This window comes from Lachnellula hyalina, assembly GCF_007821495.1.
Source record: "Lachnellula hyalina strain CBS 185.66 chromosome Unknown contig00053, whole genome shotgun sequence".
Lineage (NCBI taxonomy): Eukaryota > Fungi > Ascomycota > Leotiomycetes > Helotiales > Lachnaceae > Lachnellula > Lachnellula hyalina.
The window spans coordinates 161,422-187,412 of record NW_022157167.1 but is presented as its reverse complement, the minus strand read 5'-3'; the positions used below and the strand labels follow the sequence as shown (position 1 = coordinate 187,412).

General features: G+C 47.5%; 8 protein-coding genes across 8 annotated transcripts; 4 read left to right on the top strand and 4 right to left on the bottom strand.

Annotated features, from left to right (window-relative positions):
- Positions 1 to 3,103: 3,103 nt before the first annotated feature.
- sec59 (Dolichol kinase) lies at positions 3,104 to 5,873 on the bottom strand (the record flags this gene model as incomplete). The annotated part of the gene is made up of 3 exons (XM_031149651.1): positions 3,104 to 4,766; positions 5,091 to 5,223; positions 5,270 to 5,873. 3 exons carry the CDS (start codon positions 5,871 to 5,873, stop codon positions 3,104 to 3,106), a joined length of 2,400 nt encoding a protein of 799 aa, XP_031005970.1.
- Positions 5,874 to 6,407: 534 nt separating this feature from the next.
- On the bottom strand, positions 6,408 to 8,431 carry mirB (Siderophore iron transporter mirB; the record flags this gene model as incomplete). Its single annotated transcript, XM_031149650.1, has 5 exons — positions 6,408 to 7,336; positions 7,390 to 7,732; positions 7,781 to 7,833; positions 7,886 to 8,103; positions 8,166 to 8,431. Coding segments are annotated over 5 exons (1,809 nt in total), but the record flags the coding sequence as incomplete, so codon positions are not given.
- Positions 8,432 to 11,625: 3,194 nt separating this feature from the next.
- On the top strand, positions 11,626 to 13,389 carry LHYA1_G004692 (Uncharacterized protein; the record flags this gene model as incomplete). The annotated part of the gene is made up of 3 exons (XM_031149649.1): positions 11,626 to 12,456; positions 12,512 to 12,646; positions 12,721 to 13,389. The coding sequence occupies 3 exons, from the start codon at positions 11,626 to 11,628 to the stop codon at positions 13,387 to 13,389; spliced, it is 1,635 nt and encodes a 544-aa protein (XP_031005969.1).
- A 1,166-nt stretch (positions 13,390 to 14,555) lies between these two features.
- Positions 14,556 to 15,032, top strand: LHYA1_G004691 (uncharacterized protein; the record flags this gene model as incomplete). Its single annotated transcript, XM_031149648.1, has 2 exons — positions 14,556 to 14,793; positions 14,857 to 15,032. 2 exons carry the CDS (start codon positions 14,556 to 14,558, stop codon positions 15,030 to 15,032), a joined length of 414 nt encoding a protein of 137 aa, XP_031005954.1.
- Positions 15,033 to 18,059: 3,027 nt separating this feature from the next.
- NXT1 (NTF2-related export protein) lies at positions 18,060 to 19,196 on the bottom strand (the record flags this gene model as incomplete). The annotated part of the gene is made up of 6 exons (XM_031149647.1): positions 18,060 to 18,254; positions 18,326 to 18,443; positions 18,549 to 18,701; positions 18,844 to 18,884; positions 18,964 to 19,100; positions 19,151 to 19,196. The coding sequence occupies 6 exons, from the start codon at positions 19,194 to 19,196 to the stop codon at positions 18,060 to 18,062; spliced, it is 690 nt and encodes a 229-aa protein (XP_031005967.1).
- A 212-nt stretch (positions 19,197 to 19,408) lies between these two features.
- 93G11.130 (putative methionine--tRNA ligase, mitochondrial) lies at positions 19,409 to 21,381 on the top strand (the record flags this gene model as incomplete). The annotated part of the gene is made up of 3 exons (XM_031149646.1): positions 19,409 to 19,625; positions 19,683 to 20,935; positions 20,983 to 21,381. Coding segments are annotated over 3 exons (1,869 nt in total), but the record flags the coding sequence as incomplete, so codon positions are not given.
- Positions 21,382 to 22,385: 1,004 nt separating this feature from the next.
- CHA1 (Catabolic L-serine/threonine dehydratase) lies at positions 22,386 to 23,539 on the top strand (the record flags this gene model as incomplete). The annotated part of the gene is made up of 2 exons (XM_031149645.1): positions 22,386 to 22,471; positions 22,546 to 23,539. The coding sequence occupies 2 exons, from the start codon at positions 22,386 to 22,388 to the stop codon at positions 23,537 to 23,539; spliced, it is 1,080 nt and encodes a 359-aa protein (XP_031005979.1).
- A 678-nt stretch (positions 23,540 to 24,217) lies between these two features.
- On the bottom strand, positions 24,218 to 25,963 carry aspC (Aspartate aminotransferase; the record flags this gene model as incomplete). Its single annotated transcript, XM_031149644.1, has 4 exons — positions 24,218 to 24,712; positions 24,768 to 25,130; positions 25,198 to 25,673; positions 25,852 to 25,963. 4 exons carry the CDS (start codon positions 25,961 to 25,963, stop codon positions 24,218 to 24,220), a joined length of 1,446 nt encoding a protein of 481 aa, XP_031005976.1.
- Between the last annotated feature and the right edge of the window lie 28 nt (positions 25,964 to 25,991).

The window sequence follows — 25,991 nt, the reverse complement described above, 5'->3', positions numbered from 1 at the left end:
ATGAGCAGTCCTCTATACTTACTAACATTATAAAGATTCCACTACAAGTTACATATTAACATTAATTAAAGGAACAAGGTATATAGATTAACTTACCGCGACATAGGCGTTCCTCACGTCATTCCATGTGCCTTTGAAGTCACTCCAATCAGGTTTGGTACATGTAGGATCAATTCCAAATATGCTACAATCCGTTGGAGCATATGGTGTCATGGCAATAAAAAAACATTCAGCAAAAGCTGTGTCGTGGCAAGTATTGTTGAATGCGCCCCACTATCAAGAACGTTGAGTTAGCCTTGCTTCTTTAAGAGATATCAAGAGTGCGGATCCAGTTTCCAAGAGCGACGAGATGTTGTGTGGGTTTCTCGATCCAGTTCTTCAAAACAGTACTTCACGCCTCGAAATACAACCAATGAAATCTTAATTACTTACCCACCAGTTCACATATTCGTCCATAAAGAGAGACTCCCAACACCTCGGATCGAGAACCTCGACGTCCGTGCAGTTGCCCGCTACAGCATCCGAGGGTGGTGTTGCCCAAACCCCCCAGTTGTTGATATTTTCACTCTTGATTTCGGGAACTTCGACGTAGCCAGTTGGCAGCGAGCCTTTGCCTGTATTGCAGACTGTTGTGGTGTTCATTCTATAGTAGCCTAACATAGTGCTAACACTACTTGCAGACGCGGTCCCTGACCCAGCGCAAGTACAGAATTTGTCGTTTGACCCATCATGCTTCGTGTCCATAGCGCAGCCTGTCGCAGGCACGGAAACTGGCTGAAGGGACGATGCCATTGCGGCTTCTGAGCTTGCCATCGCGAGAATGGTGCTCACAGGGAACCTGGAACCCACACAGTTGGTCATGGTTTGGATCTTAGAAGAGCCATCTGTATATTGTAGCAGCGATACACTTGTACAGCCATTAATAGCCCCGACTTCGTTTGTCTCGGTTGCGATGATTTTGGGAGATCCTGTGATGGTGGAATTGGATGATTCTGTGACGGAGGTTGGTTTTGAAGCGGGGTGGGAGGAGCTGCTGTTGGCTGCTACACTTGCTGATCCTGTTGCTATTCGAACATCGAGAGCTCTATAGGGCAGGGGCTTGGGCTTTGTTAGATCAGCGTTAGTCAAGCTTGAGAGAAAAAGTAAGACCACCGCAGAAGAGTGACTGAGGCTCTTAGTAGCTACCATATTGACAGCGATAGAATTGAACGGGGAACGCGAGTGGCTGGACAAAGTGCGTACAGTTGAGGAAAGGGAAAGAGCATGCAAATAACTCGCGGGGGGACGTAATGTATACTCATATATATAGCCCCATCCGCTCCTGATAGAAGTCGTCTAGCAGGCAATGGCTTCACGCCTGACATACTGTAGATTTAGGATTCAACAACTTTGACAATCATTGGGAGGAAGGCAATCATCTCGAAAGGTTTAGTCCCTCATACTATTCCCTACCAAATCATATGGGATGCAAGGTCAAAAGACATGAAACGCAGTACAGATAAAGAATAGATTCACAATGTAACGGTCTCAGGATCATCAAGGTACAAGCTCCCTTGATCAGAAGAGGCAAATCGTCAAAGACGGGGAAGACGGTTTGCCCCAAGAGGCGCTTTCGACTTATGTAAGCTTGGATCCTCTACCATCGAGGGGTTTAAGAGGCTAGCGTTCTTCTAGCCCTGTCATATCGGGAAAGGTAGATTGACAGGATGCGGCGCTGCAAAAATAAGCTCCTACGCGTAAGTTGGGGAGCGTGGGGAATACGTAGAGAAAGGGAGGCGGGGGCGGCCGGCGGCCATCTGAATTTGTCTGTGCACCTAGCGAGTACTTTTCAGAACAACAGCGATTTTCGTCCTGATCAACTTTTCCAGAGAAGAAATAGTTATGTAGATTAATAATTCGAACAAAACATATAGAAGGTCGAAAGAAGTTTCCATTGCTTCCATGTAAGTTTTTTTTCGCACAATTTATTACTGATAGGCAGTTAAGTTACCACTCTACGAAGTATACCCTCCCTCATAACCCTAGTTAGTCTGATCCTGGGCTAAGAATCCTATAGATAAGCATATTCATCCGCCGAACTCGAACGACTGAGAACGAATTAAAAATATGTAGAAAAGAGCATACTTCCTTCAGAGTACTACGTAGAATGATAAGCATAGCCTCATGAAATGGAGATGATATCTTTTATCTCCGTACTATACTATAGCATGCGAAAGAAAGCCTTACTTAGTATAAGTTATAACCAAGCTTCTCAGTCTTCATATAAGACCTGCAACTAATAACTCCGTTTGTCACTGTGCTAAAAAGACGCCGGGAACAATATAGTCTGCGTTTCAATATTACAAACTAAAAGTCCAGATTATGCCTTTCTAGTTCACTTAGGAAAACGTTATTTCATCATATTTTAAATTCCGACTGTAAACGAATACTTACCCCCTACATTTCTTAATATACCCAAACAAAACAGAATTAGATACACAACAGGAACAAATCCATACACAAGATTAACCCCCCCTTCCATCTCAGCGAATCCATTCTTTCTTCCAAACTTAGAACATCCCGTCCGCCTCTCAGCCGTACCAGACACACGTCCTCCGACCCGCATAATTATGCACAGAAGCACATTCCGATCCGTACATTCTCCAAGTTACAGATTATCCCACCACTCCGATCCATACAATTCTAACAGGATGGACTAGCACACAGTAGTCATGCACCGTGCACCTCGCACTCCGCCTTAAACCTACATTACAACCTTCGGTGCTACCGAGCCCTACTTGTAGGCCGGTCAAGCGATCGAAGGATTCACATACTATACCTAGGACGGTCAGCAACGTTACTCTGTATTCTCACAAGATCTACTTACTTCAAAGCTTCGATTTAGTAGAGAGTCGCTTTAAAAGAGCCGGGGAAGTTTGGTGTTAAAATTGAGGTTTGAGAACTCGTAATCTATTAAGAGCACGCTAATGCTAGTGCTAATGCGAATGCCAATGCCAATTCCAACGCCGATATGCATGTACCTAACCCGGACCAGACCGCATAACGGTCATATACACATCAAGCCTGCCACGGAGCGAAAAGCCCATCCTTCTATATATCATGTCTAAATATCTAAGCCCTTGACACTCAGCCAAAGCACAACAGGAACAACAACATTGTCATTCCCACCCGTCAGCACCGCCTCCGTCAGACTAGCAACCCAAGCCGCGACGCCCGCCTTACCCACCGTCACGATCCAGCTATCGTTGTTATTAGCCTGCCAGCCACCAATCTTAATCCAGGCTTTGGCCAGGACCAGAGTGATGGTAACAGCGGTAGCAAACGCGATACTGCCTTCGATACTTTTGCCCCCACCCCAGACCCATTTGCGCCGGCCGTAGCGCCGGCCGATTAAAGAAGCAGCTGCGTCCCCCATGCCAACGCAGATGACCCCGCTGACCATGCTGACCTCGCGCGTGGGCACTTCCCAGCCAGCACTGTCGGGGGTCCGCGGGAGGGAGCCGAGAGATAGCCAGAGCGGGATGGCACAGCCGATGAGGAGGAAGATGTGTGATATAACCACGGGACCTTTAAGGTCCCTTCCATCTACATAGGGCGTTAGGAAGTACGCCAAGTGTTTCGATAATGGCGGGAGCTGGGTGGCGCGGAAGAGGTCGAGGAGGAGGAAGATGGCGAGCATGAGACTCAGTGCTAGGGCGGCGAAGGCGGGGTCCACAAAGGTGGCGGGCAGGAGCATGGCGACCATCATAAAATGGAACACTTTTCGTCGAGTGTCGACTTCGTAGACGGCTGATAGGCGAAAAACTACTAGGAGGCCGACGATGATTATTCCTAGCCAGTAGCCGCAGAGTATCAAACGGGTATTGGCTTCCCCAAAAGAGGAGTGCCGTAAGTGCTCGACCCAACCCAGATGGCAGGATGCTTTATCATTCTCACTCCGGGTAGGGAGGGGAATCCATCTTTGGAGATTTGCCTTGACGACTTCCATTCTGAACCAGGGAAGGTCTCCAAAGAGGTAGCCCAATGCCCAACCTAGCGGTTCATGTCCATGCAGTGCATACCGCTGGACGTATTCTCTTACTCCAACGAGAATAATAGCCAGTACACAGACATAGACGTAGCCTGCATAGAGCCACTTTCGTAGACTAGCTTGAGCCTGTGTAAGGGAAAAGAAGGACTGAACGCTCGAAGAAGCAGATCGTTTCCTACGACCTGACGGTGTTCTTTTGCTCGATCTCGAAGGCAGATTGACTGCAGTAGGTAGAGAATGCCTCCTCTGCCTGTGTGCTGCGAAGGATAATTCGCCGTCCATGAACTGATCTTTCGACTTTGGATCAATAGCGGAGACTGAGCCATTCTCGGCCGCCCCATTATGCTCCGAGATGGTGGCTTGAGTTTTCATTCGAAGCGTAGAAGAGCGTGATTGCTGTCTAGTCCATCGTTTTGGGTCATCTTCGTCGCTCGAGTCACTGACTGCTGAGTCTTTTGTGAAGAGAGAAGATCCTAGTGCCCCAAATAAAGATGATTTATGAGTGTGCTTTGTCCAGGTTTGCTTCGGCTTGGCTGTATTGCCAGCTCGTCTGAAACGCCATTTTGGAACTCGAGCAAGTGCTAAACCCCATCTAAGCACGCGTGTGCAAGTGACCAGTATTCCAATTCCGGCCCCCCAAATAACAGCTTTCAGGATAACAGCTTGGGGCGATGATCCCAATAGCAATAATTGTATTAACGCTACTGATAATAATTGGAGCTCTGCGGGAAGTAGGCTTGTTGTAGTTAGATACTGCAATGTATCACACAAGGCAAGGTGTAAAGGCTGTAACACCACTAAAACTTCACTGTCCACTCTGAAGTCTTTTAGTGAGGCCTCCAGTATTTTCGACACAGCCTTAAGCTTCGGTACAAGGATAGGGAGACATGAAAGAAACCAATGGAGCACATTGGAACTTTCTAAGCTACCTAAGGAAGGTAGCAATTGACGTGGAAGCGAAGATATAGCCAGAGTAATGCTTGGTAAAACGCCAATGGGGTTGCTTGTAGATAGTATCAGGGAAACGAGCATTGCAATGATAGGTGGGTAGAGCAGAGACGCTGGATCGAAAGCCGCGGGTATTGTTATTGGAAATGGCCTCTTCCATGGTTGTGCAGGGTTTATATGCCGTAGTAATCGGAATGGGTATATGGATATGAGAGAAACCACAATGACAGACTGGCAAGCCAATTCTACATTTATTAGCTACATTCGAGGGCAACAAAGCTAGGAACATACCCCTTCTCCATAGCCAGATGAGCTGCCGCACTTCGGGATTCAGACACAGTAGCCCAGCAACAGCAGCCAGAATCCCAGCCTCCGTAACCCTCCTTATAACCTCCACCCTCCGCTTATGCCTCAACTTCTCTGCAATTTTCTGCGCATCAAACTCTTTCAGACTGGTACTCGGCAGTGTTGCCCGATTCAAGTAACCCTCTTTCTGCGTATCACCATCCAGTAGAGCGGGCGACAAGAGCGGACTCGGCGAGCCAGACAAACTTCCATCTAATGCTCTGAGGCCCTTATGAGGCCTGATCTTCGGCGCAGGAAGTCCCTTCAAGAAATGCTCATCGTCCGCCTCCGTCCCACTATCGCTATTCGTAGACGCATTATAGCCCGGTGAGTAGGCTCTGATGTATTGGTCTTCATCGTCTGTATTGTGTCTCGAGCGCAGGGGCGATTGCGTGGGCGGTGCATAGGAGCTGAATCTTTCCAAGGCTTGCGGACTGTCGACTTTCTGTCTGTGGTAGGGATGAGGCGATCGCGAGAGACGGCGGAGGGCATCGCCGCGGAGCTTTTGGGTGTGCGATTGTGGTTGTGAAGGCTTGAGATGCTCAGGCATCTCGGGCTTCTGGGGGTGTTTTGAAGCTCCTGGGCGCTGGTTCAGTCATTGCTCTGCGCTGATGTAAGGTTGAGGATTTGGCAGCGGCATTAAGTGAAGCAATAGACAGGCCGAGCAGTTCGAGAGAAAATATCAAACGTGGTGAGTGGAATGGCCATGAGATCATTCACATGTAAATACGCGGCTTCCTATGACAAAATGTACTGTATTACATGTAAATCTGGTGGCACGTGCACGTTTCATCGGCCGATTTCTATAAATACCTCACAAGGGGTTTCCAACAGCTTTCTTCATATAAAAATAATATACGTTACGTTGAAATATTTCTTCTCGGTAATGCTGGTTTTTTGGTAACCATATATTGATAGCAGCTGAATCGCACGCAAAGGTGGTGGAGTTTAAGTATAATCCAGGGCTTAGTGTATCGTTTCTCGTTCTAATGAACCTCTTATTAAGTATCATCTAATACACTATGATAACATCTTCTAGTCATCTCTATCCATATATCGTATATACAACCCCTCTCCCCACCATCTAAGCAGCTAGACCCTTCACCTTCCGAAGATCCTTAACCTTGAAGTCCTTCCAGATAATAATGAATACAAAGCACGGAACCAGGAACACGGTCCCTACAATCGTCAAGTACCACTGTGCATCGGCGTACGCATAGATGACCGCCGTTCTTTCGGGGCTGCCAATCGGATACAACAACTGTTCAGTCAAACTGCCATACAACAGCGCGTTCAACGTCGCGTTGCCGGGAAGTGCTCTGTCTAACGCAGCAGGGAATTTGTTCGTGTAAATGGCACCCGAGATAGCTTGACCGATCGAGCCACCAACAGAGGTGAAGAGCCCGATAAGTGCAAGCATGGAAGCGACATTCTCCTGAGGAGCAGCGGCCATGACAGCCATGTCCTCGCAAATAACAAGCGCGCCACCTCCAAAAGCGATGAAGATCTGACACATGATCACATAGCCGATGCCTTGACTTGGTTGACGGAAGTGAATCATGAGGCCGACACCAAGAATTTGAAGACACAGTGAAGCGAGGGCAATCCATTTGAAACGACCGGAGACGCGAATAGCGATACCAACGATTATGCCCCAGAAGCAAGAGCCGATGCTGTAGATGTTGTAGACGTAACCGGCATTGGTGATGGAAAGACCATGAACAGCTTGCAGGTAACTATTAAAGGTGGAATCCCAGAGGTAGAAAGAGATGAAGAGGCAACCTGAAAGTAGGCAGGCGCCTAGCACAGAGCGATCCGTGAGGAGGTGGAACGGGATGAACGATTTAACGGACAAATACCTCTCATAGAAAGGGAAGGCGAATAGGCATAGGAGTCCAACGACAAGCATGGCGATGATCGTTGCAGAGCCCCATGAGTTGTATTGGTAGGAGGCGAGGGAGAAGGGGAGGAGGAAAAGCGAGAAACCTGCAATGATAAGGAGCAGGCCAATGACTACGTCCCTTTGGTCAGTGAAACTTCGATTGGATGTTGGCGAGTACACTCACTGTCGAACTCCCAGAAGTAGTAAACGATGCTTTGAACCAAGCTTCGCCCACTCTTCTCCCTGACAAGAACCCCTTGTTTGACTGCCTTGCGCTGGTTGTGGTACAGGACGAAGAAAATTGGGAGTGTCATGAATGGTGTAATGATAGCAAACATGCCGAACCCCCATGGCCAGCCACTAGTCTTATAGATGGAAGATGCGGCCGGTGGACCAATGAAAGTGGTGGCGATGTATGGCGCCGTTGAGAATGAGAACCACAATGCCCGATTCTTCAAGCTCGAAGTGTCCGCAAGGAAGACGTCTAGCACGTATGCCATCCCATTAAATCCAACCCAATAGAAGACCTAAAACCATCAGAATGTAACGCATAAAGACTTCTCATAGTTCCTTACCTGGGCTGCAGCGTATGTCTCGACGTTGCGGCAAGCAGCCATCATGACAAGACCTGAACCAAGATTAGCAATTGCTCCTATTATTGGAGACTCGGTAGGTAATACCCATAGTAGCAAGGAAGGTAAAGATTGCGAAACCCTCAGCACGTCCAATTAAATCAATGAACTTGGCGGCTGGAAGCTTGATTACACCTCCCACGATCCCGGAAACGATTGAGGTTGTTCCATACAAAGGAAGCGAGAGGAAGGCTGAGGTGACATAGACACCCAGGTTATTTTGGATCTGCTGTTGCATAGAATTGACAAAGAATACAAGAAACACGCTGGTTGGTGACACGTCAGCTTTAGTTCAATGATTTTCGAATGCAAAAGAGGTCCCGCTCACCAAGCATAAGCAATGAGTAACTCTTTCTTTGTCCAGCTGAGTGTGATAGCTTGAGCTTTCTTAACACCCCCCTGAACATCCTGGTCTGGCAAGACCTCGAGCGAGGGATTCTCAGGACTATCTGTGGTTGAACCATGTTTCTCTTCAAGATCACTCTCGGGAGCTGCATGGCTGGTGCTGAGAGCAGCCTCGGTTCCCGGTGCTTTGCTATGTCTGTCGAAGAACTTCATCTTGAGTGTCACTCTTGCTCGTTCGTTGCAAGTAAGCTGAATCGATCAACGTCGACGACTGGATGAAGATGAACGATATGTATGGGATGGGAGTGCGAAGTCTTTATTATCGATGTAACCCAAGATCGGGCCGTTGGCCGCAGTAGGGCGGCGGATGCGCAAGAGTTTATGAGATGTGAAGTGGGGTGTTTCTTCTACTGAATCCACTTTGCTGCATAGGATGGCTATTGTAGTTCTTTCCCCAATTAGGCAACTTAGAATCTGGCGGGGCCGACTGGCAAATCAAAAGAAGACATGGACCTAAAACACCTTTTGGGGGAGAATTGGAGGCCTTCGTCACCATCTGATGAACTAACTGATAGGGTGAAACAGCATCTGATTAGATTAGATTAGATCAGATCATGAGGCTGTCGATGTTGCGTTGAGAAAAGATTGCTAGCTGCTGGAGGGACCTTCCTCATGGTCGATTGCACATTAACTTCACATGGCTACATCTTAAACAAAGCACCTTCTAAAGCTTGGAATGTGTGAAGCTGTTTGTCAAGAGTGAGCTCTGTTCAGCTCTACCCACGCCCACGTTCACGTTCTGGAGAAAAACCAGCACCGGCTTGGCACCTTTAGCGCCTTGGCACACGCATAGACATGATCAGATAACGCAGTCTTCTCCACTTGCCGCCCTACAACCATCGATTCTTCACAAACCCACGCGCAATCCTTCCGGTGCGCTTCCAGTTGCAGCTATAGTGTAGACCGAGGACGAGAACGGCTGCATGCCACTGGCTGCTCGGAGATGATCGGAGGCACTTATTACGTGATCGATTGGTTGCGCGGATCTGATAAGATTAATCTGATTAGATGGGCAAGCGAGGCACGGGACTAGGCGTGGGAGAGGCGTCGGGGAGAAACAGTGGGAGCCAATTGTTTGGGGGATGGCCGTGGCCGTTGAACGCCATATGGAAATTGTGTGGGAGCCACTCCGAGGGTATATTTGCCAAGGTTTTCTATCATTGGTCAACCAGCGAATTTGCGCCTGGTTTTACACATACTTATGAGCTTAGCGAGTAGATGTGGTGAGGGATTTTGCGTAGCCGCCGTCAGTTGGGTACTTTTCTACGTATGCTTTGTGTTCCCGTGTTATATCATCTCCGGTCTTGGAACAGGTACCGAATTCGTGGAACGCTTCTGGCGCTTCTAACAAAACGAGAATGGCGTGAGAGGTCATGTACGTACAGTAGGTCTAGATGTTTTAAAATCAATATTATAAGGTCAGATGAGTTTGCGACTTTGGTAAGAAGTTGTACTATGCATGAAAGAATGGTAAAGACAAATGTGTTGTTTATTGAGAATCCAGCCATTCTATACTGGACTCGACCCCCCAAAAAGCTACTCTCGGCACCTCTCCTCGTATGGCAACGCCTAGCTAGTTACCGAGAAATCGAGTCGAGGGTCGCTCCGAAGTTTGAGTAACAAGCTACTGCCACACGATCCTTAGCCGTTCATCCACTTCTTGCCAAGCTTACTCAGAGGGTTACAAGAGCTAAACCTCCAGTCTTCAAGTCAGAAACAGCCCAGAAGTCTGCGTTACAAGTTCCTCCCGGACAAGAAGAGAGGCATCGAGAATGGCAATGTCATCTCTTACGCTCTGCTCAAAACCATACGTTCAGATTGATTACCCTGCAATATAATCAAATCAGAGCAAAGATTTCAAGCGCACTCGCCAAATGCTCCAAACCCCATATGGTCAGTACCCCTAGCATGACCGACCTAACAAGCGTTTCTCCAAAACGTCTTTGATTGATCAAAGAGTCTATGAAATGAATAAGAAGCACCGAAGCCTCTAATCCGCGTAAGTAACTGTTGGCTGATGCTTAGAGAGAGAAGCGAGGCGGAACCAGTGTGGTGGACAATCATGATTTCCTTAAGCGAAAGGGAATAATGAATACAGGGCAAGAATACTCTCCCCACCCCCTTAATAAAGGTTAATAATCCTTCGCCCTATCGTGTAAAACCTGGGGGAATTCAGCAAATGATATCACTATGTCTAGGCCCTAGTGGGACCTTACAAGGACTTTACAAGTACCTTGCGCCGTGAATAGTGGGCTACTTGCTAGGATATCTAGCCATTTAGTTCTATGGGATTCTACGTTTTATGGAGATTTTACATGATTTAACATTTATTACAGTAAGGGGGGGGGGGAGTATCGTTCAAAGCGGGCTCGACATGTCCACAGACATTGCGCCTCACAAGAGTGAGCAGTCCGTACGGAGTAAACCAATAGCGGTACAGTACAGCCTCGCAACCTGAAATACCTATACAGCAGCCTCTTCTAATCGTGTCCATGACAATTGGGCCAGTAAGTAAAGCCACAGCTTCTCCGCACAAGTAGCTTCTCCGTTTCCGTTTCCCATGCCCGTTTGCCCTTCCCTGCCCAAACCTACCCTCCGTGGGGGGAATACTTGGACCACCACTCCCATAGGACAGGGGGACATGATCATCCCTATTCCCCTGAGTTAGTTAATATCGACGTCGACTAGGTCTGCGAGTAAACAGACAAGTGCCCCTATTACTTGTAGTACTGTAGGAGCTGAAGTCACAGAGATGAGATGATCTCCGTGCATCACTGTTCCCTGGCTGGGTTTGTCAAATTCGCGCTATGCCTATTTAAGAGAGTAGTACCCTGGTCGTGGCTCACCACAGGCCAATTTGCATGGTGTAATTGGTGAAGCCCAAAACTGCGCCACAGCTTTCCTCGAGTTATCATTCCACTTTCAAGGCTGACTCCGCCAGTTCCCCAGATTCTTCTGATCTGTCCTAAAACTAAAGTTGGCAAGAAGCGCTTTCTACCTCCATATATCCTCGCCGCTCGGACGTATCGTTCCTTGGATTCCCTGCGACCTGATGCAGGAACGGCAAGCCGGAGATGTCGTCTATCTTTGCCACACATCTGCCATATACTATGATGTGTTCTGATTCTGATTCTGATGTTCAGAAGATCATGATCGTTCATTCTGAAAGGTTTGCGCCGTTTATCTTACTTGTCAGTTCTTTTGGTCTTGTCCTCCAATATCCTATTGCTTTCATCACTCAACTTCTTGTCGCAGCCTTGCCGGGGTACCGACGTCCTAATTCATCCACTCGCGGCGAGAACAGCTCCCCAGCCAGCATCCAGGAGCCGCATTTGCTCCTTTCACTCCGATACGACGTACTAATCCAGCAATATCCATGAGCCATGGCAGAGAACCAACCGAAAATGGAATTCCAATTCGTCAATTCCACGATCCACACCCCCACCGTACCCCGCGACCTGGCAATTCGTGCCTTAATCCGAAAGCAGGCTATGAAGAAGGCGTCCGCAGCACGGCGGCGAGATGGAAACTACGGAAAACACAATCTTCGACAACTTCCAGTCTTCGTTGTCGACCAAGAGAATAATAATGGGCAAACTCCTGTGGAGGTCAAACAACAGAGCAGTAGCCCCGATGAGCCTGCCAGCTCTAGCTCTGCCAGCAAGAAATCGATTGGCCCATGTACTGAAGGGAAGCATATCGAGGAGAGACACAAGGCTGTGCGTTCAAGTGGAAACAAGGCTGATAAGAACGGTAACGGAAATGGGGTCGACCGGCAGCGTTGGCTAGCGCAAACTTTGACCAACAAACTCCCTGGCAGTCTGTCGGCAAAAGGCTACGAATTGACCAGCATGAAGTCCAATTTCGATATCCTCGATCTCTCAGCCTTGGCGACACTGCATGTAGGACGAGCCGCTAGAGCAGCTCTGTCACAAAACCCGTTCCACCTCATCTACCAACTACGATCCCGCAAGCAATGGTCGTACTTGTCATACCTTCCAAGTCTTTATGGCCATGTCCCTTGCCTAAGTGATGCCGTGGATTGTGTCATTGCGCGAGCACGACAAATCATCTCTCCACATGAGAATTGGGAGGCTGCGGTTATCACATTTTATGTCAAGGCTTTGGATAGTCTTCAGAAGGCCTTGGACAATCCCAAGCAACGCTACAAACCAGAGGTTCTATGTGCAACGGAGATTCTAGCTTTGTACGAGGTATGCTCTTTTATACTGTCGTCACAAGTTCCATATTACTGACTTGTTTGTATAGCTCCTCGACCCCTCAGGAGAGATAGCATGGATTCGACATGCTGCTGGGGCAGCAAAATTGATACAACTGCGGGGCCCTAAGAATTATAACACGGAGTTTGAAAAGGCACTTTTCATGGCTCACACTGGCCCGATTGTAAGAGATTCTCCCTCATCAATTATCATGTGGCTTTGAGTAAGAGATTCATTAAGTACTGATACCGTTTTCAGATGACAGAATGCCTAGTAAATAGCGAGCATTGTTTCCTTGAGCAAAAGCCTTGGCAAAACCTCTTCCGATCCCTAATAGTTGACAACGGCTTCCAGATCTCTGACCAGAGCGAAATCACAGTCTCTCTCATAATGCTCAAAGCCTTCATCCCCGGCTTCTTCGTCGACGTCACCAGCATAATCTGCTCCCCCACGTCTGCAGATCCCGGCTTCGTGCACACCATCACCAGCAACCTGCGTCAACAACGAGTCAATCTTTTGAAATGGAATACAAGATACGCGAAAGTGCTGCAACTGTATCCTGGTATGCGGCCGGGGAGCACAGAATACGACAGTCATTGTAAAGTATACGCTACATACCTGTCCTGCATCATGATTTCAAGCCGACTATTAGCCGCGCTTTCCCGGTGCGAGAGAGCGGAGTTGGAGGCCGCGACGCAGGGATGCGCAGATGAGATGATTGAGATGGATCAGAGGGTCAGGTCTTCAAGCGATCAGACTTGTCTTTTCATGGCGCAGACGAGGGGCGTAGCGGGCTCGATTAAGCTGACAGCTGCGGATTGGCGGGATGAGTATGTTGAAGATGATTGTGGGGTTTCTGGTAGCGGCTTGCTTGAGAAGTGGATATTGGAGCGTTGGTGTAAGAGTCTTGGGAGGAAAATGCCTTGATGTTTTCTGGACGTGGGTAGGCAGGAGAATAGGGAGTATATGACCGTCGGCGTTTAGAAATGTGGAAAAGGATATATCGTGATCCGTGACGGGGTAATTATGACATGACCTTCGGAAAGCAATATTGATCTATCTATCTGTCTATAAACATATTATATTATACTATATATGAATAATCACCATAGCCTAGAGCATTTCGAGTGAGCCACTCCTTCTCTTATACAACTGACTCAAACTTATAGTAATTCGTACAAATCAAGGCTTCATTCATTCCACACTTCACTTCTTTCGACTTTATATCTCCAAACCAAGAGCTTACTCCGTACTTTACTTTACTTTACTTTACTCGTACGCAGCGAAAGACGCCTTTTACTTTTGGGGCTGCAACTAAACATTCTGTAGATCTCATCAATAACGTATAGTATCACCCATCCATCCAATTAACTCCCTTAAATACACGTGATGTTGTCTAATCGCCTCTGCTTTTACCTTTGGGGGTTTTTTTTTGGTTTTTGTTGCATGTCGACTGAACAGGCCACAAGGTGATCCGAGACCAATTTGCGGGACGGGATGGGCACGGGTCGGAACGGGCCATGCATGGATGATGGACTTACGCTTTGTTCTAGAACGAAGATACGGAGTGTGATGTGATGCTCCTTCTGGTTTGTTCCTAACTCTTGGGTTTTATTTGAGTATGTCTTTAGCTGTGAGGGTGGAATTGTGATGTAAAATACTGATATACGCTCAGAGTAGAGTATAGGGGGATTCGCAATTTGGTTACTTTTCAGAACCTTGTTGTGTAATCAACTCGGTGTTCTGCCATATTCTGGAATTAACAAAGTAAAGTAAGTGATAGAGATCTCGATAGTTGGATCGCAGAAGAGAAAGCCGGGAAGCGCAAAACCGATATAAAACGAGGGGGTAATCAGTTCTGGTTCAACCGGAACATATCACGTGTGGACGCGTAAATTCGTGTGAGGTGCGCGTTATCCAGGAATATCTTACTCTTTCCGGTTGTCCTGTCATGGTCGATCCTTCAACATAATTCCACAGACCGAATTGTTTCCTCACAGCCAGCCATACCCTTTATAAGCACATTGCACTCTTGTAAAAATATCCAAAACTGTCACAGCCTACTGTCGATTTCCTGCATCCCACACGACATTATGAACATCATCCTAGCCGCCCCCCTCAACAACCAAGCCATCCAGCTCGAGCGAGCCGGCAACTATGTCGGCGCAGAAGCCAAGTACCTCGAGGCCCTCGAAATTAAGCTCGCTGGCCCCGTCGAGCACTTGGTCTCTGTAGCTATTACCAGAAACGGATTAGGGGAGCTGTATATCAAGATGGGCAAGCTGGACGAAGCGCAAGAGCAGTTGGAGAAGGCTGTTTTTGAACGAGAAAGTATGTAATGTATTTGATATTAGGGGGGGGTATACTCCTGGTTATTAATTACCGACTGCAAAGTAGAGTGTGAGAACTTCGACACGGCTTGCACGCGAGACAGTCTCGGTCGACTTTTTGAGACGAAGGGGGATTTCGAAAAGGCGATTCATTGGCGTACAAAGGGCGCTCCTAACTATATGTTCTGCTCGCATTTTGATGTGAATATTTCTATTTCGATTTCTCGTATCGTGTACTAGCCGGTGTAGACATTTGCTGATTAGTGTTGAGCAGTGCCCGGAATCGATGGCCTGTCGATTCTCCAAGCAGGCGGACCTTAAAGCCTGTGCTAGATGCAAGTCTGCTTTCTATTGCGGGAAGGAATGCCAGAGGAAGAATTGGAGTGCGAGACATAAGGTGTACTGCAAGGCCCCTGAGGTTGCTACCATGGCTGCGAATTCAGGCATATAATGGGATTACGATTTCATGATGGGGGAGTACTTAGTGTTTGGAGGAACAAAATCCTGAGGGAAAGTCGAAGTGCATATAAAGGAGCGTTTAGAGTGACAACATATTGAACATAGTACGTCTCTTGAATGTTTCAAGGGCAGCTTTTCATACCAATATTATCATTTCTGTGCTCTAAACACCATCTTTATGTATAATGAGTCGTCGCTGGATCTCCCCTTCGGCTTGGTTTCGTAGTGTGCTCTTATGATAACGCCCCATCCATACTCCCCCACCCTTCACGTCCGTCCATATTTGACTAACCTTGGAAAAGACTTGCAATAATTCTAAACGCCCCGAAAAGCAAAATATATGTCGATGAATCAGTCATGCCTCATATGGAGAAAGACTTTGAGATGAATTGATCTGTTCCAGTACTGACTGGCAAAGGTTCATTCAAGCATAAATAGTAGCAATCTTCGACTATATGCATGTGATTGTTAGTACTGACCTCCCCTTACTAAAATCGGGAACATTGCTTGCTTGCTTACCTTCGCCTCTTCATTTCCCCGCTCCATCTCAAGAGCCTCCATCTCAAGCTGCAGAACCTTCTCCCCCTCCGCCTCGTACGCCAAGGCCCCTATAGTCTCCTCCACAAGCCTCTGCTTTTCCTCGCGCGCAGCCGCGAGACGAGCTTGGGCGGCTAGGGTCCTACGCTGGAGATCTTCGGTGGTTGATCGCTTTCGGGTTTCGTTGGGGGTGCTGATGTCACTACCGCTGATGGCAATGGATTTGCGCTTTAGCTCGTTGACTATATCAGTGTCGATATCAGCAAGGATGACTTTTTGTGAAGCTGCTTTATAGGGCTTCCTAGCTGACGGAGGCGGTGTTAGAGGCTCTTGACCCGCAGTCAGCCATTCGGACTTTCTATTAGCATTGATAGCCTCACTATGTGATGTTTTAGGCGAGTCATCTCTCATAGATTGAAAGATACTATCATACTCCTCAAACTCCTTGTTTGGCTTAGCAATTGGTTCTATTGCAGCAATGGAAAGCTCTCTCTCGGATAGAGCAGATTGTCGCTCCTCAGTTAACGCCCTGCCTTTAACTGCCTTATTAGCAGGGCCGCCTGGCATGCCTCCTAACACTATAGGCTTCTTCTTTTCTAAAGATTCATTTGAAGCCTCAGGAAGAAGACCGCTAAGGATCCTGGAATTAATAGTATCGAACTGCTCCATGATTTCGTCGCCCTCAACCTCAGGGTTCTGCAATACTTCGAGACTTAGCTTCGATTTGACATGGTCTGCCGCAAGTAGATCTGTAGTAGTTGGGGCGCTAAGATCCATTTTGCGGAGTGTCTCGGATGAAACGAGACGGAATGTACAGGAGGCAAAGAACTTAAAGTCATCACGTTCCTCCAACAGACGGTCCTTAGCAACCTTCCAGTTCTGAGTTCCGCTAGAAAGTCTAGGCCTATTAGCTATAGTGAAAAGGGGGGGTTTTATAAGCACTCACCCGACTTCAAACTCCGAGACAGAGGCCTCAGTTAATAGCTTCAGGTCTGACCAACGGTGGGATTCTTCGAAATTAGGCGCTCTCTTGATAGTCTCGGCCGCAGAGTCAGAGTCAGAGTCAGCAGTGGATTCTGCATCGTCCTCCGGATACTTGCGCCAGAATTGTAGCTGAATAGTACCGACAGTAGATAGTGGTGTACCAGGAAGCTCTGAGACATTCTCGCGAGCCGTGGCCTCCATCGGTCCAACTGAAGATATTAGCAGGTGCCTTAAAACATACAAGAGGAATTGCACAAACCTTTGAGACCCTTCTTCTTCCCATTCTCATACCTATAGAACAAGACTTTCTCGAACACAGGTTTGTGAACAGTGGCCTTCTTGCCCTTCTCTGCTCCCTTTTTGATCACCGAAGTAGCCCGCAAAACGCCATCAACTACAACATCAACGAACTCTTCAACGTCAGACGACAAGGCTACAGAGGAACGTGCTATAAGCGCGTCGCCTGGTTTGGTCAAGACGTAGCAGCTGAATTTGTTGCCATCAGCGGGAAGCTCGAATTCTTTCGCATCTTCCTCATCAACCTGAAGCAGAACCTCGCCTTTGACGATACCACCTGCGAGGGTGCAAGCTTTGAACTTCATGATGACGGAAAGTTTTAGGCGATGGGTGAATTCAATGGCTTTTCGATGAGACTGGGAAGGGATGCTTTAGAACAGGTCAATAGAAACCCAAGGAGTACGTTGCGATTATTGATGGCTTACCTCACAGCTCGACCAGACCAACCAGCAGAGAAGTTTGCGCAACGTAAAGACGTGAAGTTGGGAGTCAAGTTGAGGCCAGGCTGCAATTGAATGGATATGAAGGTGAGGACGAGGTGGAGATCACACAAACCTAGGTCGCGAGATTATGATTTGAAGGACTAGATGCAAGGCGCCATGCGAGGGCAAAGTAATATTATAACGAGAATGTCGATGGCTAGGATGATGAGACTGGTCGCTGTTGTGTTGATGAAGGTGGAGTATAAAGGTGGGAGAAGCTGAAGTGGAAGACGAGAAAGAGATGCAATGCTTTTTACGGAGACGGCCAGTGAATAAATGCAACACAAGTCTTTAAAAGTGGTGTGAAGGTAAAAAGAGCTTCATGGATCGGGGGTGAATCGAATGCAACAAAGGGTGAATAGTAAGTTTTTTCTCCAGTAGGTTCACTTATTATACACTGGTGAGAGGTAAGTTTCTTCCATATACTGCTTTACTCTCGAGTGACTTGCAATTCATTGGCTTAGTAGTATCTCATAATAAGAGTTGAGCATAAAGACCCAAAGCCCTCTCACGTCGGAGCTCGGGCGACTTCGCAAATGGGTTGGTGATGTTTGCTCAAAAGAATCGATTCTTGTAGAGAGTTTGGTGGTATTCCTGGACCATATTTCTTGACCGAAAGCTTCTTTCGCGATCCTTCCCTCGACCTGGCGTAATTTCGGTCCTCCAGCATATGATCAGTGTTGTCGAAAGACCGCTGATTTTTCTGGGTAGTTACATGTGTTTCAGACATCCGTAAATACTTCTTGATTTGAAGGGACGTTACGCTCAGAGTACCAATCTGAAGGTCTGGCTCTGGACTAGCCATTTTTTCTTCTCCTTTTCATTTTTCTTTGTTATATCCCAGTTAGGAACCAGCAACACATTATCAACGAATCCGCGAGTTTCCTCGGCGCTAAAATCAAGGCAGTCAGTATTGATCCAGAATTTTCGGTAGGGAACCTCAGACTAGATCTTGAATAGACCAGGGTATGATATGCTTGGGTTTCCGATTACTTACTCTGCGTACTTCACACTCCCACTGACCATCACCAGAATGCTCATCTTCTTTCCAGCTGGATTCCCTTCTAATAGAGTTTCCGGAGCGCCGACTGTAAAATTGGTATTGACGACCTGACAATCAAATGCCTCGACCTCGTAGTGGGTTTTGGACCTACAAGCTGAATGAGTATTTCTTCTTCAAGGTATTTGATGGAGAAAATATTAGGTGATGAGATATCCCTAGAATAGAAATATTCAAGGAAAACATGTCTCATGAACACGCCTGGATGGAAAGGGTCTCCCAATCAACTTACGGCTGACTGCGATGTAAACCTTCCAGGTCTGTAGGGTCTTCCTATTAATTAAAAACGATCCTAGTCAGCATAGAACAATAGAATAAATACTACAGATCCTTCTGACCATGTGAGACTTACAACAATGTTACCGTTGATGGTGATATCTGGTTTGAGTGGAGATTCGGGATTGACTTTTACGTAGAAATGTGACAATTCCTTGCCTCCACTCTCCTTGTTCCATGTTTTGTAGTAACTATTCACAAATATTTCAGCAGCTATGAGAGGCGTTAGTCAAGGTAACGAACATTATGGAGGGGTTTCCTACCTTCAACAGCTACTTTGACCTCGGTGTTTTCAGAAATGTCGGTCATTTTGGGTGTAGATTCGCCGAATGTTAGACGTACTGAGGCGAATTATGACTTTTGGGGCGTGCTTATATGCAAATGCTCGATGATGTGGGAAGGTTGAACTTTCTGGAAAATTGATTCTTTTTGGATGTCATTTCGTAATAATAGTAGCCTTGTGCGGGATTTGCGGCCGCAATTCCGCTCGAGGAAATGCATGAACCTTTTGTCAATGCAGGCACACTAGGACGCGTCTGATATCAACTATGAGTATTCGTAGTTTACCCTCAAACTTTCGAGGCCAATTGCGGCCCAGGGTGACGAACTGGTGGAGAGGACCTTTGATATGCAATTCCTGCAGCACAAAAAACCCTTTAAGAGCATCATTTTCCAGTTCTCCGCGCGCTTTGGAAAAGCCATATTACATCACCTCCCCGATTTTCTATGTTAATGCCGGTAGCTCTCCATTCATGTCTCCTTCATGAACCTGCTGACTGACAAGCTTGCCCCTAGCCCCTCATGTCGGACACCTCTACACAATGGTCCTCTCGGACATCCTCAAACGTTGGCAGGTCTTGCAAGGGAAGAAGGCCATTTTATGTACCGGTACCGACGAACACGGAATGAAAATCCAACAGGCGGCAGCCAAAGCCAATATTCCACCGAAAGAGTTCTGCGATTTAACATCACAGAGGTTCTTGGATTTAGCGGAACGAGCGAATCTGTCCTATGACCATTTTGTGAGGACCTCGGATGAGGATCACAAGGAAGCGGTGCAGTACTTTTGGTACATGTTGAAGGCTAGGGGATACATATATGAGTCGAAACATCAAGGGTGGTATTGCGTCAGTGACGAGACGTATTATCCAGAATCTGTGATTGAGAAACGACTAGATCCACAGACGGGGAAGACCTTTATGGCGTCCCAGGAGACTGGTAAAGAGGTGGAATGGACCTCTGAATCAAATTACCATTTTCGATTATCTGCCTTTAAGGACCGTCTGCTTGAGTTCTACAAGGAAAATCCGGAATTTTTAGAGCCTGCGACCCGAATGAATGATGTTGTCCAATGGGTCTCGGCTGGCTTGGAAGATCTTTCTGTATCTCGTCCCGTGGAAAGACTGAGCTGGGGAATACGGGTACCTGATGATCCCAGCCAAACTATTTACGTCTGGCTTGATGCCCTCGTCAGCTATATTACCAAAGCGGGATATCCATGGACGCCAGGAAAGGGGTCAGCGGGAGGATGGCCAGCAGATGTGCACGTTATTGGGAAAGACATCGTTCGATTTCATTGCATATACTGGCCAGCTTTTCTCCTCGCGTTGGACATACCACTACCAAAGAAGATTCTCGCCCATGCTCACTGGACTTTGGGGAATCAAAAGATGGCTAAATCTACTGGCAACGTGGTCAATCCACTCTTCGCTATAGATCGGTTCGGAATCGACGTGATGAGGTATTATCTTGCGCACGACGGTGGCATCAAAAATGACTCGGATTACGGGAATCATTTGATTGTGAAGAGATACAAGAAGGGGCTGCAGGGAGGTATTGGCAATCTTGTGAGTAGAATCACAAGGCCCAAGATCTGGAGTGTAAAGCAAGCGGTTGAGGCAGCCAGAGATGGAACACTACGCAGAGGCGCAAAATACACCAAGGAGCAGGCTGCCATGTTGAGTGATCTTGCCAGGCTTGTCAATATCAAAATGGAGCAGCTGGATCCTGGAGCAGCATTGCAGCTTATTATGGATGCTGTTTACTTCGTACGTATAATTCAGCTCTGATTCTTACTCTACTGATCTTGCAATAGACGAACAAATACCTTCAAAACTGTGCACCTTGGGCACTTGCGAAGAGTCAGGATATAAAACCACAAAATTTCGTTGCCGAGAATGAAAGTAGGGCCGTCAGAGGTTCTCCAATGTTAGTCGACAAATATCAAGAGCTGCAAGAAGCAGACAAGAACGCGCGCAAAATAGAACGCACCATCTTCCACTGCGCAGAAGCTATCCGCATCGTCGGCATCCTTCTCCAGCCATACATGCCGACGAAAGCCGCACAACTTCTTGATATGATGGGCGTAGACGAGTCGCGACGGACTTTCGAGTATGCTCGATTGGACGCCGATTATACATACGGGACGCCGAAGTTATCCCCCGGCAAACATGATTTTGACTCGTTGTTTCCTCCGCTAAGTGTTGAGACCTGATGGAAGTCGATGTTCATGCTTTGCAAATACCACTCTGTAATAAATACTGTATATTATTATTGGAAAGTCCTTTCTTCCGTTTCAGACTCGTCTCTAGGTTATCTCGCTTCCGCGGGTTGTCAAGATCCTGGCTGTGGTTGTGACACAACTTCAAAAGGATTTAGAAATCACGATTTCGTCATATTTCTATTACACCCTCTTTATCTCCTCGCCTCCAAACATCCTGGGATCTCATACAAAACGCGTTCAACACCAAGTGGTAACTCATCACCCGATTGAACTGCACTCGTGATGGTAAAGTCACTTGGCGGTATGGATACTATGCGCCTAAGAGACCAAAGATACGATTCAGAACTCCTTGCACGCGAATGAGAAGAACAGGAAAGCTCCTGCGGGTTCCATATGACTCCATGATGTGACCGTTTCCCCACTAATGACGACTACGAGATAGGAGCATGCTGGATCCGTTGGCTGTAAAATGGGAATCCTTTACGTCTCCCCTGATTTAGAGACTTACAGCTCTGTTGCACTTCCTCTTCAGACTGGTGAAGTCTCCAACTTAGTCAGTAAAGCCAATCATTGATTGTCCAGTAGGTTCTACTTGAGTAGATCTCTGAATATAATACTGAGTATAGTTAGCATCAGTGGTACTATTACCCTATAGATTACCCTATAACTTTGTAAAAGGGGGGGTTAAGGAGGGGTTACTTTACGGTTGGCGTCGGCTTTCTACCCCTGAAGATCACGTAGATGGCCCTGGTGGCCCCTTATCCTCTTATCAGGACGACCGCCTGGTCGAACTTTTCATCATTACCCGCTTTGCGCCCTGTCAGCCACATATTTGACATAATCTGACAAAAGTGCCGTTTGCTATAACAGTTTGGTATATCTCCATTATCTTAAAGTTTTCCTATCTCTTTCTTTCTTTAATACATATATATTAGTCTCGGTTCATCTCTTCTTCACTTGAAAACCCTAGAAAAGATCAATATCAAGCAGTGACCATGGGATCCAACACGAACCTCCCCCCAAAACCCTGGATCGAAACCCCTCTCATCCGCTCAACTGCCCTCTCCCGAGAAGCAGGATGGTAAGTGCTCTTCCTCGTTCTCTTCCCCTCCCCCCATTCCCCTTCCCCAGTACCCCCGCTAACCCCACCACCAGCAACATCTTCCTTAAACTTGAAAACCTACAACCATCAGGCTCCTTCAAATCCCGCGCTGTCGGTAACCTAATGAGCAAAGCCATAGCCCGCCATGGCCCCTCACACCCCATCCACTTCTACTGTTCATCCGGCGGCAACGCCGGACTCGCATGCGCAACAGCAGCCATCTCGCTGCAGCGCCCAGCCACGATCGTCGTGCCGCTCAGCACCTCTCCGCTAATGATCTCGAAGCTGCGAACGCTAGGTGCGGATGTGAAGCAAGTGGGCAACCACTGGAGCGAAGCGGATACGTATATGAGAGAAGAGTTGATTGGTGGGGATAAGGATGGGGTTTACGTGCCGCCGTTTGATCATGTGGATGTTTGGGAGGGGAATGGGACGTTGGTTGATGAGGTTGAGAGGCAGATGTGTGGGTACGGCGGTTATGATGCTATTGTTGCGAGTGTGGGCGGGGGCGGGCTTTTTGCTGGTATTATGGCTGGGTTGTCGAAACATGGACGCTTGGAAGGGGGAGGGTTGAAGGGCGTCAAGGTTATGGCTGTTGAGACGGAGGGGGCGCATAGTCTAGCGTTGAGTTTAGAGAAGGGGGAGTTGAGTCGCCTGGGTGCTATTACGAGTATTGCGACGAGTTTGGGGGCGACGCAGGTCGCAAACCAGGCTTTTGAGTGGGCAAAGAGGAAAGAGGTCACGAGTTGCATATTTAGTGATGCGGAGGCAGCCATGGGTGCTGTTTACTTTGCGGATGATGAGCGGATTGTGGTTGAGGCTGCTTGCGGTGTAAGTCTTGCTTCTGCTTACAACGATACGCTGCGTACTGTCCTCTTCCCGGACGTCAGCGACGAGGAGTTCTCGAAGCTAAATGTTGTTATTGTGGTCTGTGGTGGCTCGAATATTACTCTAGATATGCTGGAGAAGTATAAGCAGGAGTATGCCAAGGATGAAAGAGTGGTACAGAAGTTCCATTCCAGAAGGCTGGCTTCGGAGACCTTGTAGAAGGTGAGCCAAAGTTAAAGATAATAAAAAAAGGGCAAGTCAAGAAATAGAAGATCTAGATCAGGTTTTGAGCTTGTCATTTATAGGCGTTGAAAAGTTTCACTAGGCTTTAAAAAGACATCCAACTACGAATGGGAGTTTTCCAAGCTGCTAAATAAATGTTATATAATGTATCAATTGGCATTCCGCATTTCAACTCAAGTGAACAATAAATGCATACCTTCTCCAAATTCTAGAATTAGGAAAGTTTTCTCATTCGAATTAGACTCGGAAGCGGTTGCTACACATGGCGTGAGACCTCTACTCAACTTGCAAGCACTCCCACTTCCTTTCCCGGATAGCGCTAAACGAGACGAGAGGTAAAGGAAAGAAAAGGAAATGAAAGAAGATAGTTCTCAAGGTATATCACGTTATAAAGAATAAAAATTGCAGGCTATGAGAATAGACTCTTCGCATAGCACACAGCTTCGTGTTTATGTGTATCAAGCTAGAAGTAGAGGGAGCTCTATTCCTAGGTACATACCCGAAAATAAGTTTGTTTGTCTTATGCGTCGAGACGGAGTATTTATATGTGCATCTATCTACTCATATGCTATAAAATGCAGTGCCGCCTTGATTAATTAAGTCATCTTGAACCTAAAATGACACTTGTGTTAGCCTCACATCCCACATTACATCTTATACGAAAGCAAAAGGAAGGGAAGAAGGGATAAGGGAAACGTACTTATTAACAACTCTCTGAATACCATCCAGGCCCATCTTCAGCGTATCCATCTTCGGCCCATACGAAAAGCGCACAAAATGATGACAAGGGCTATCAAACAGATCTCTCCTCTTACTCGGGTTCAGATCAAAGAAGATACCCGGTACAACGATAACCCTCTCCTCGAGACACGCCTGGAAGAAGTTCAGTCCGTCGCTAATGGCCTCGGGAAGTCCCTCGAGATCGAGCCAGAGGTAGAAGGTGGAGTCCGGGACGGTCTTGATGTTGAAACCCATCTCGGTGAGGCGCTTGACGACATAGTCGCGCTTGTCGCGGAAATGTGTTTGCAAAGCCTTCATCTCGGCGCGCACTTTGTTGGGCTCGAGCATGGGGATTGCGGCTTCTTGGAAGGGCACGTTGGCGCCACCGTCTAGGTAGGAACCACAGGAGCCGATGGCTTTGATGAATTCCTGTTGTCAGTTAGTGGGTTTGTCTGGTGAGATTTTGGGAGGAGGGGGAGGTTACTTTTGGACCAACGATCCACGCAATTCTCCATCCGGGAAGTCTGAAGCGCTTAGTCAAGCCATCAATGATCAACACATCGTCCTCATCAACATCGTCGATGTTCTCAGCAGAGGAAATAGTCGTGCCGTCGCAGTCACTGGTGTAGTTGTATCCACCGTAGAACTCATCCATGACCAACGTCGCTCTGTCACGGCAAATGTCTTGGATCTCTGCCAGCTCGGGGTTCTTGACAACCTTGCCAGTAGGGTTACGCGGGTTGGAAGTCAGGATGACGGATGTTCCGCGGGCGATCTCCTCGGCGATCTTGTTGGGGTGGATGTGGTAGTGATCAGATTCGGCGAGGGGTGAGGGAATTGCTGCAAACTATACAAATCAACCACAGCTCCCTTTATCCCTTGTCCATATAGGTAGAAAGGTGCAGGAGACTCACATTCTTGAACAGAGACAACATCTCATTATACGCCGTATAATCCGGAATAAAAAACCCCAGATACGCATTATTCAACACCGCCGCAATACGAATGAGCCCCGCACGTCCACCCGGCACAATACACACATTCTCCCAACTATACTTGCTCTCCTTGCCCTCCCTATGATGCGCATTATACAGATTTGCCACCGCCGCTCTGAGGCTCTTAATACCAGCCGTAGGACCATATTCTCGTCCGGTCATGGAGATATCGACGGTGGTTGGGCGGTCGAAGGAGCCCTCAATATCGTCATCGACCTCTGGGGCACCTTGACCTAGGTTGGCCCATTTCTCTGGCTCTTCTTGGAAGCCGTGCTCGTAGGCGCGCTCCGTACACCAGATTACACCGGTAGAGGCACGGGTTGGGTCAAGGCCGGCGTGGGATTTGTGGCCTTCGTGGGCATTACGGAATTGACGATGGATCTTGGAGTCGTTTTCTAAGATGGGCATTGTTAGTGTTGTCTCTGTACTGATTATTGTCGGAAAAGAGGCTATCTCCAGTATAGAAGATTCCTTTCTTTACTTCTCAAGGTGCGCTTGAAACGCATCTAGGGCTAGAGCTAGAATAAAGAAATGACATTGAAGCAGGCGGGAATGGAGGGGTAATCCACATACCATTGTTGCTCATTTCATTGGTACTGAATCTCCTGGTAATCTTGGTCGTCGTCGACTCTCTAGGAACGCCCGAGGAGCGGTTCATGGAGAACTTGCGGTTATTGAAAGCCATGGTTGCTGATGTATTGTATCTCGTCTAC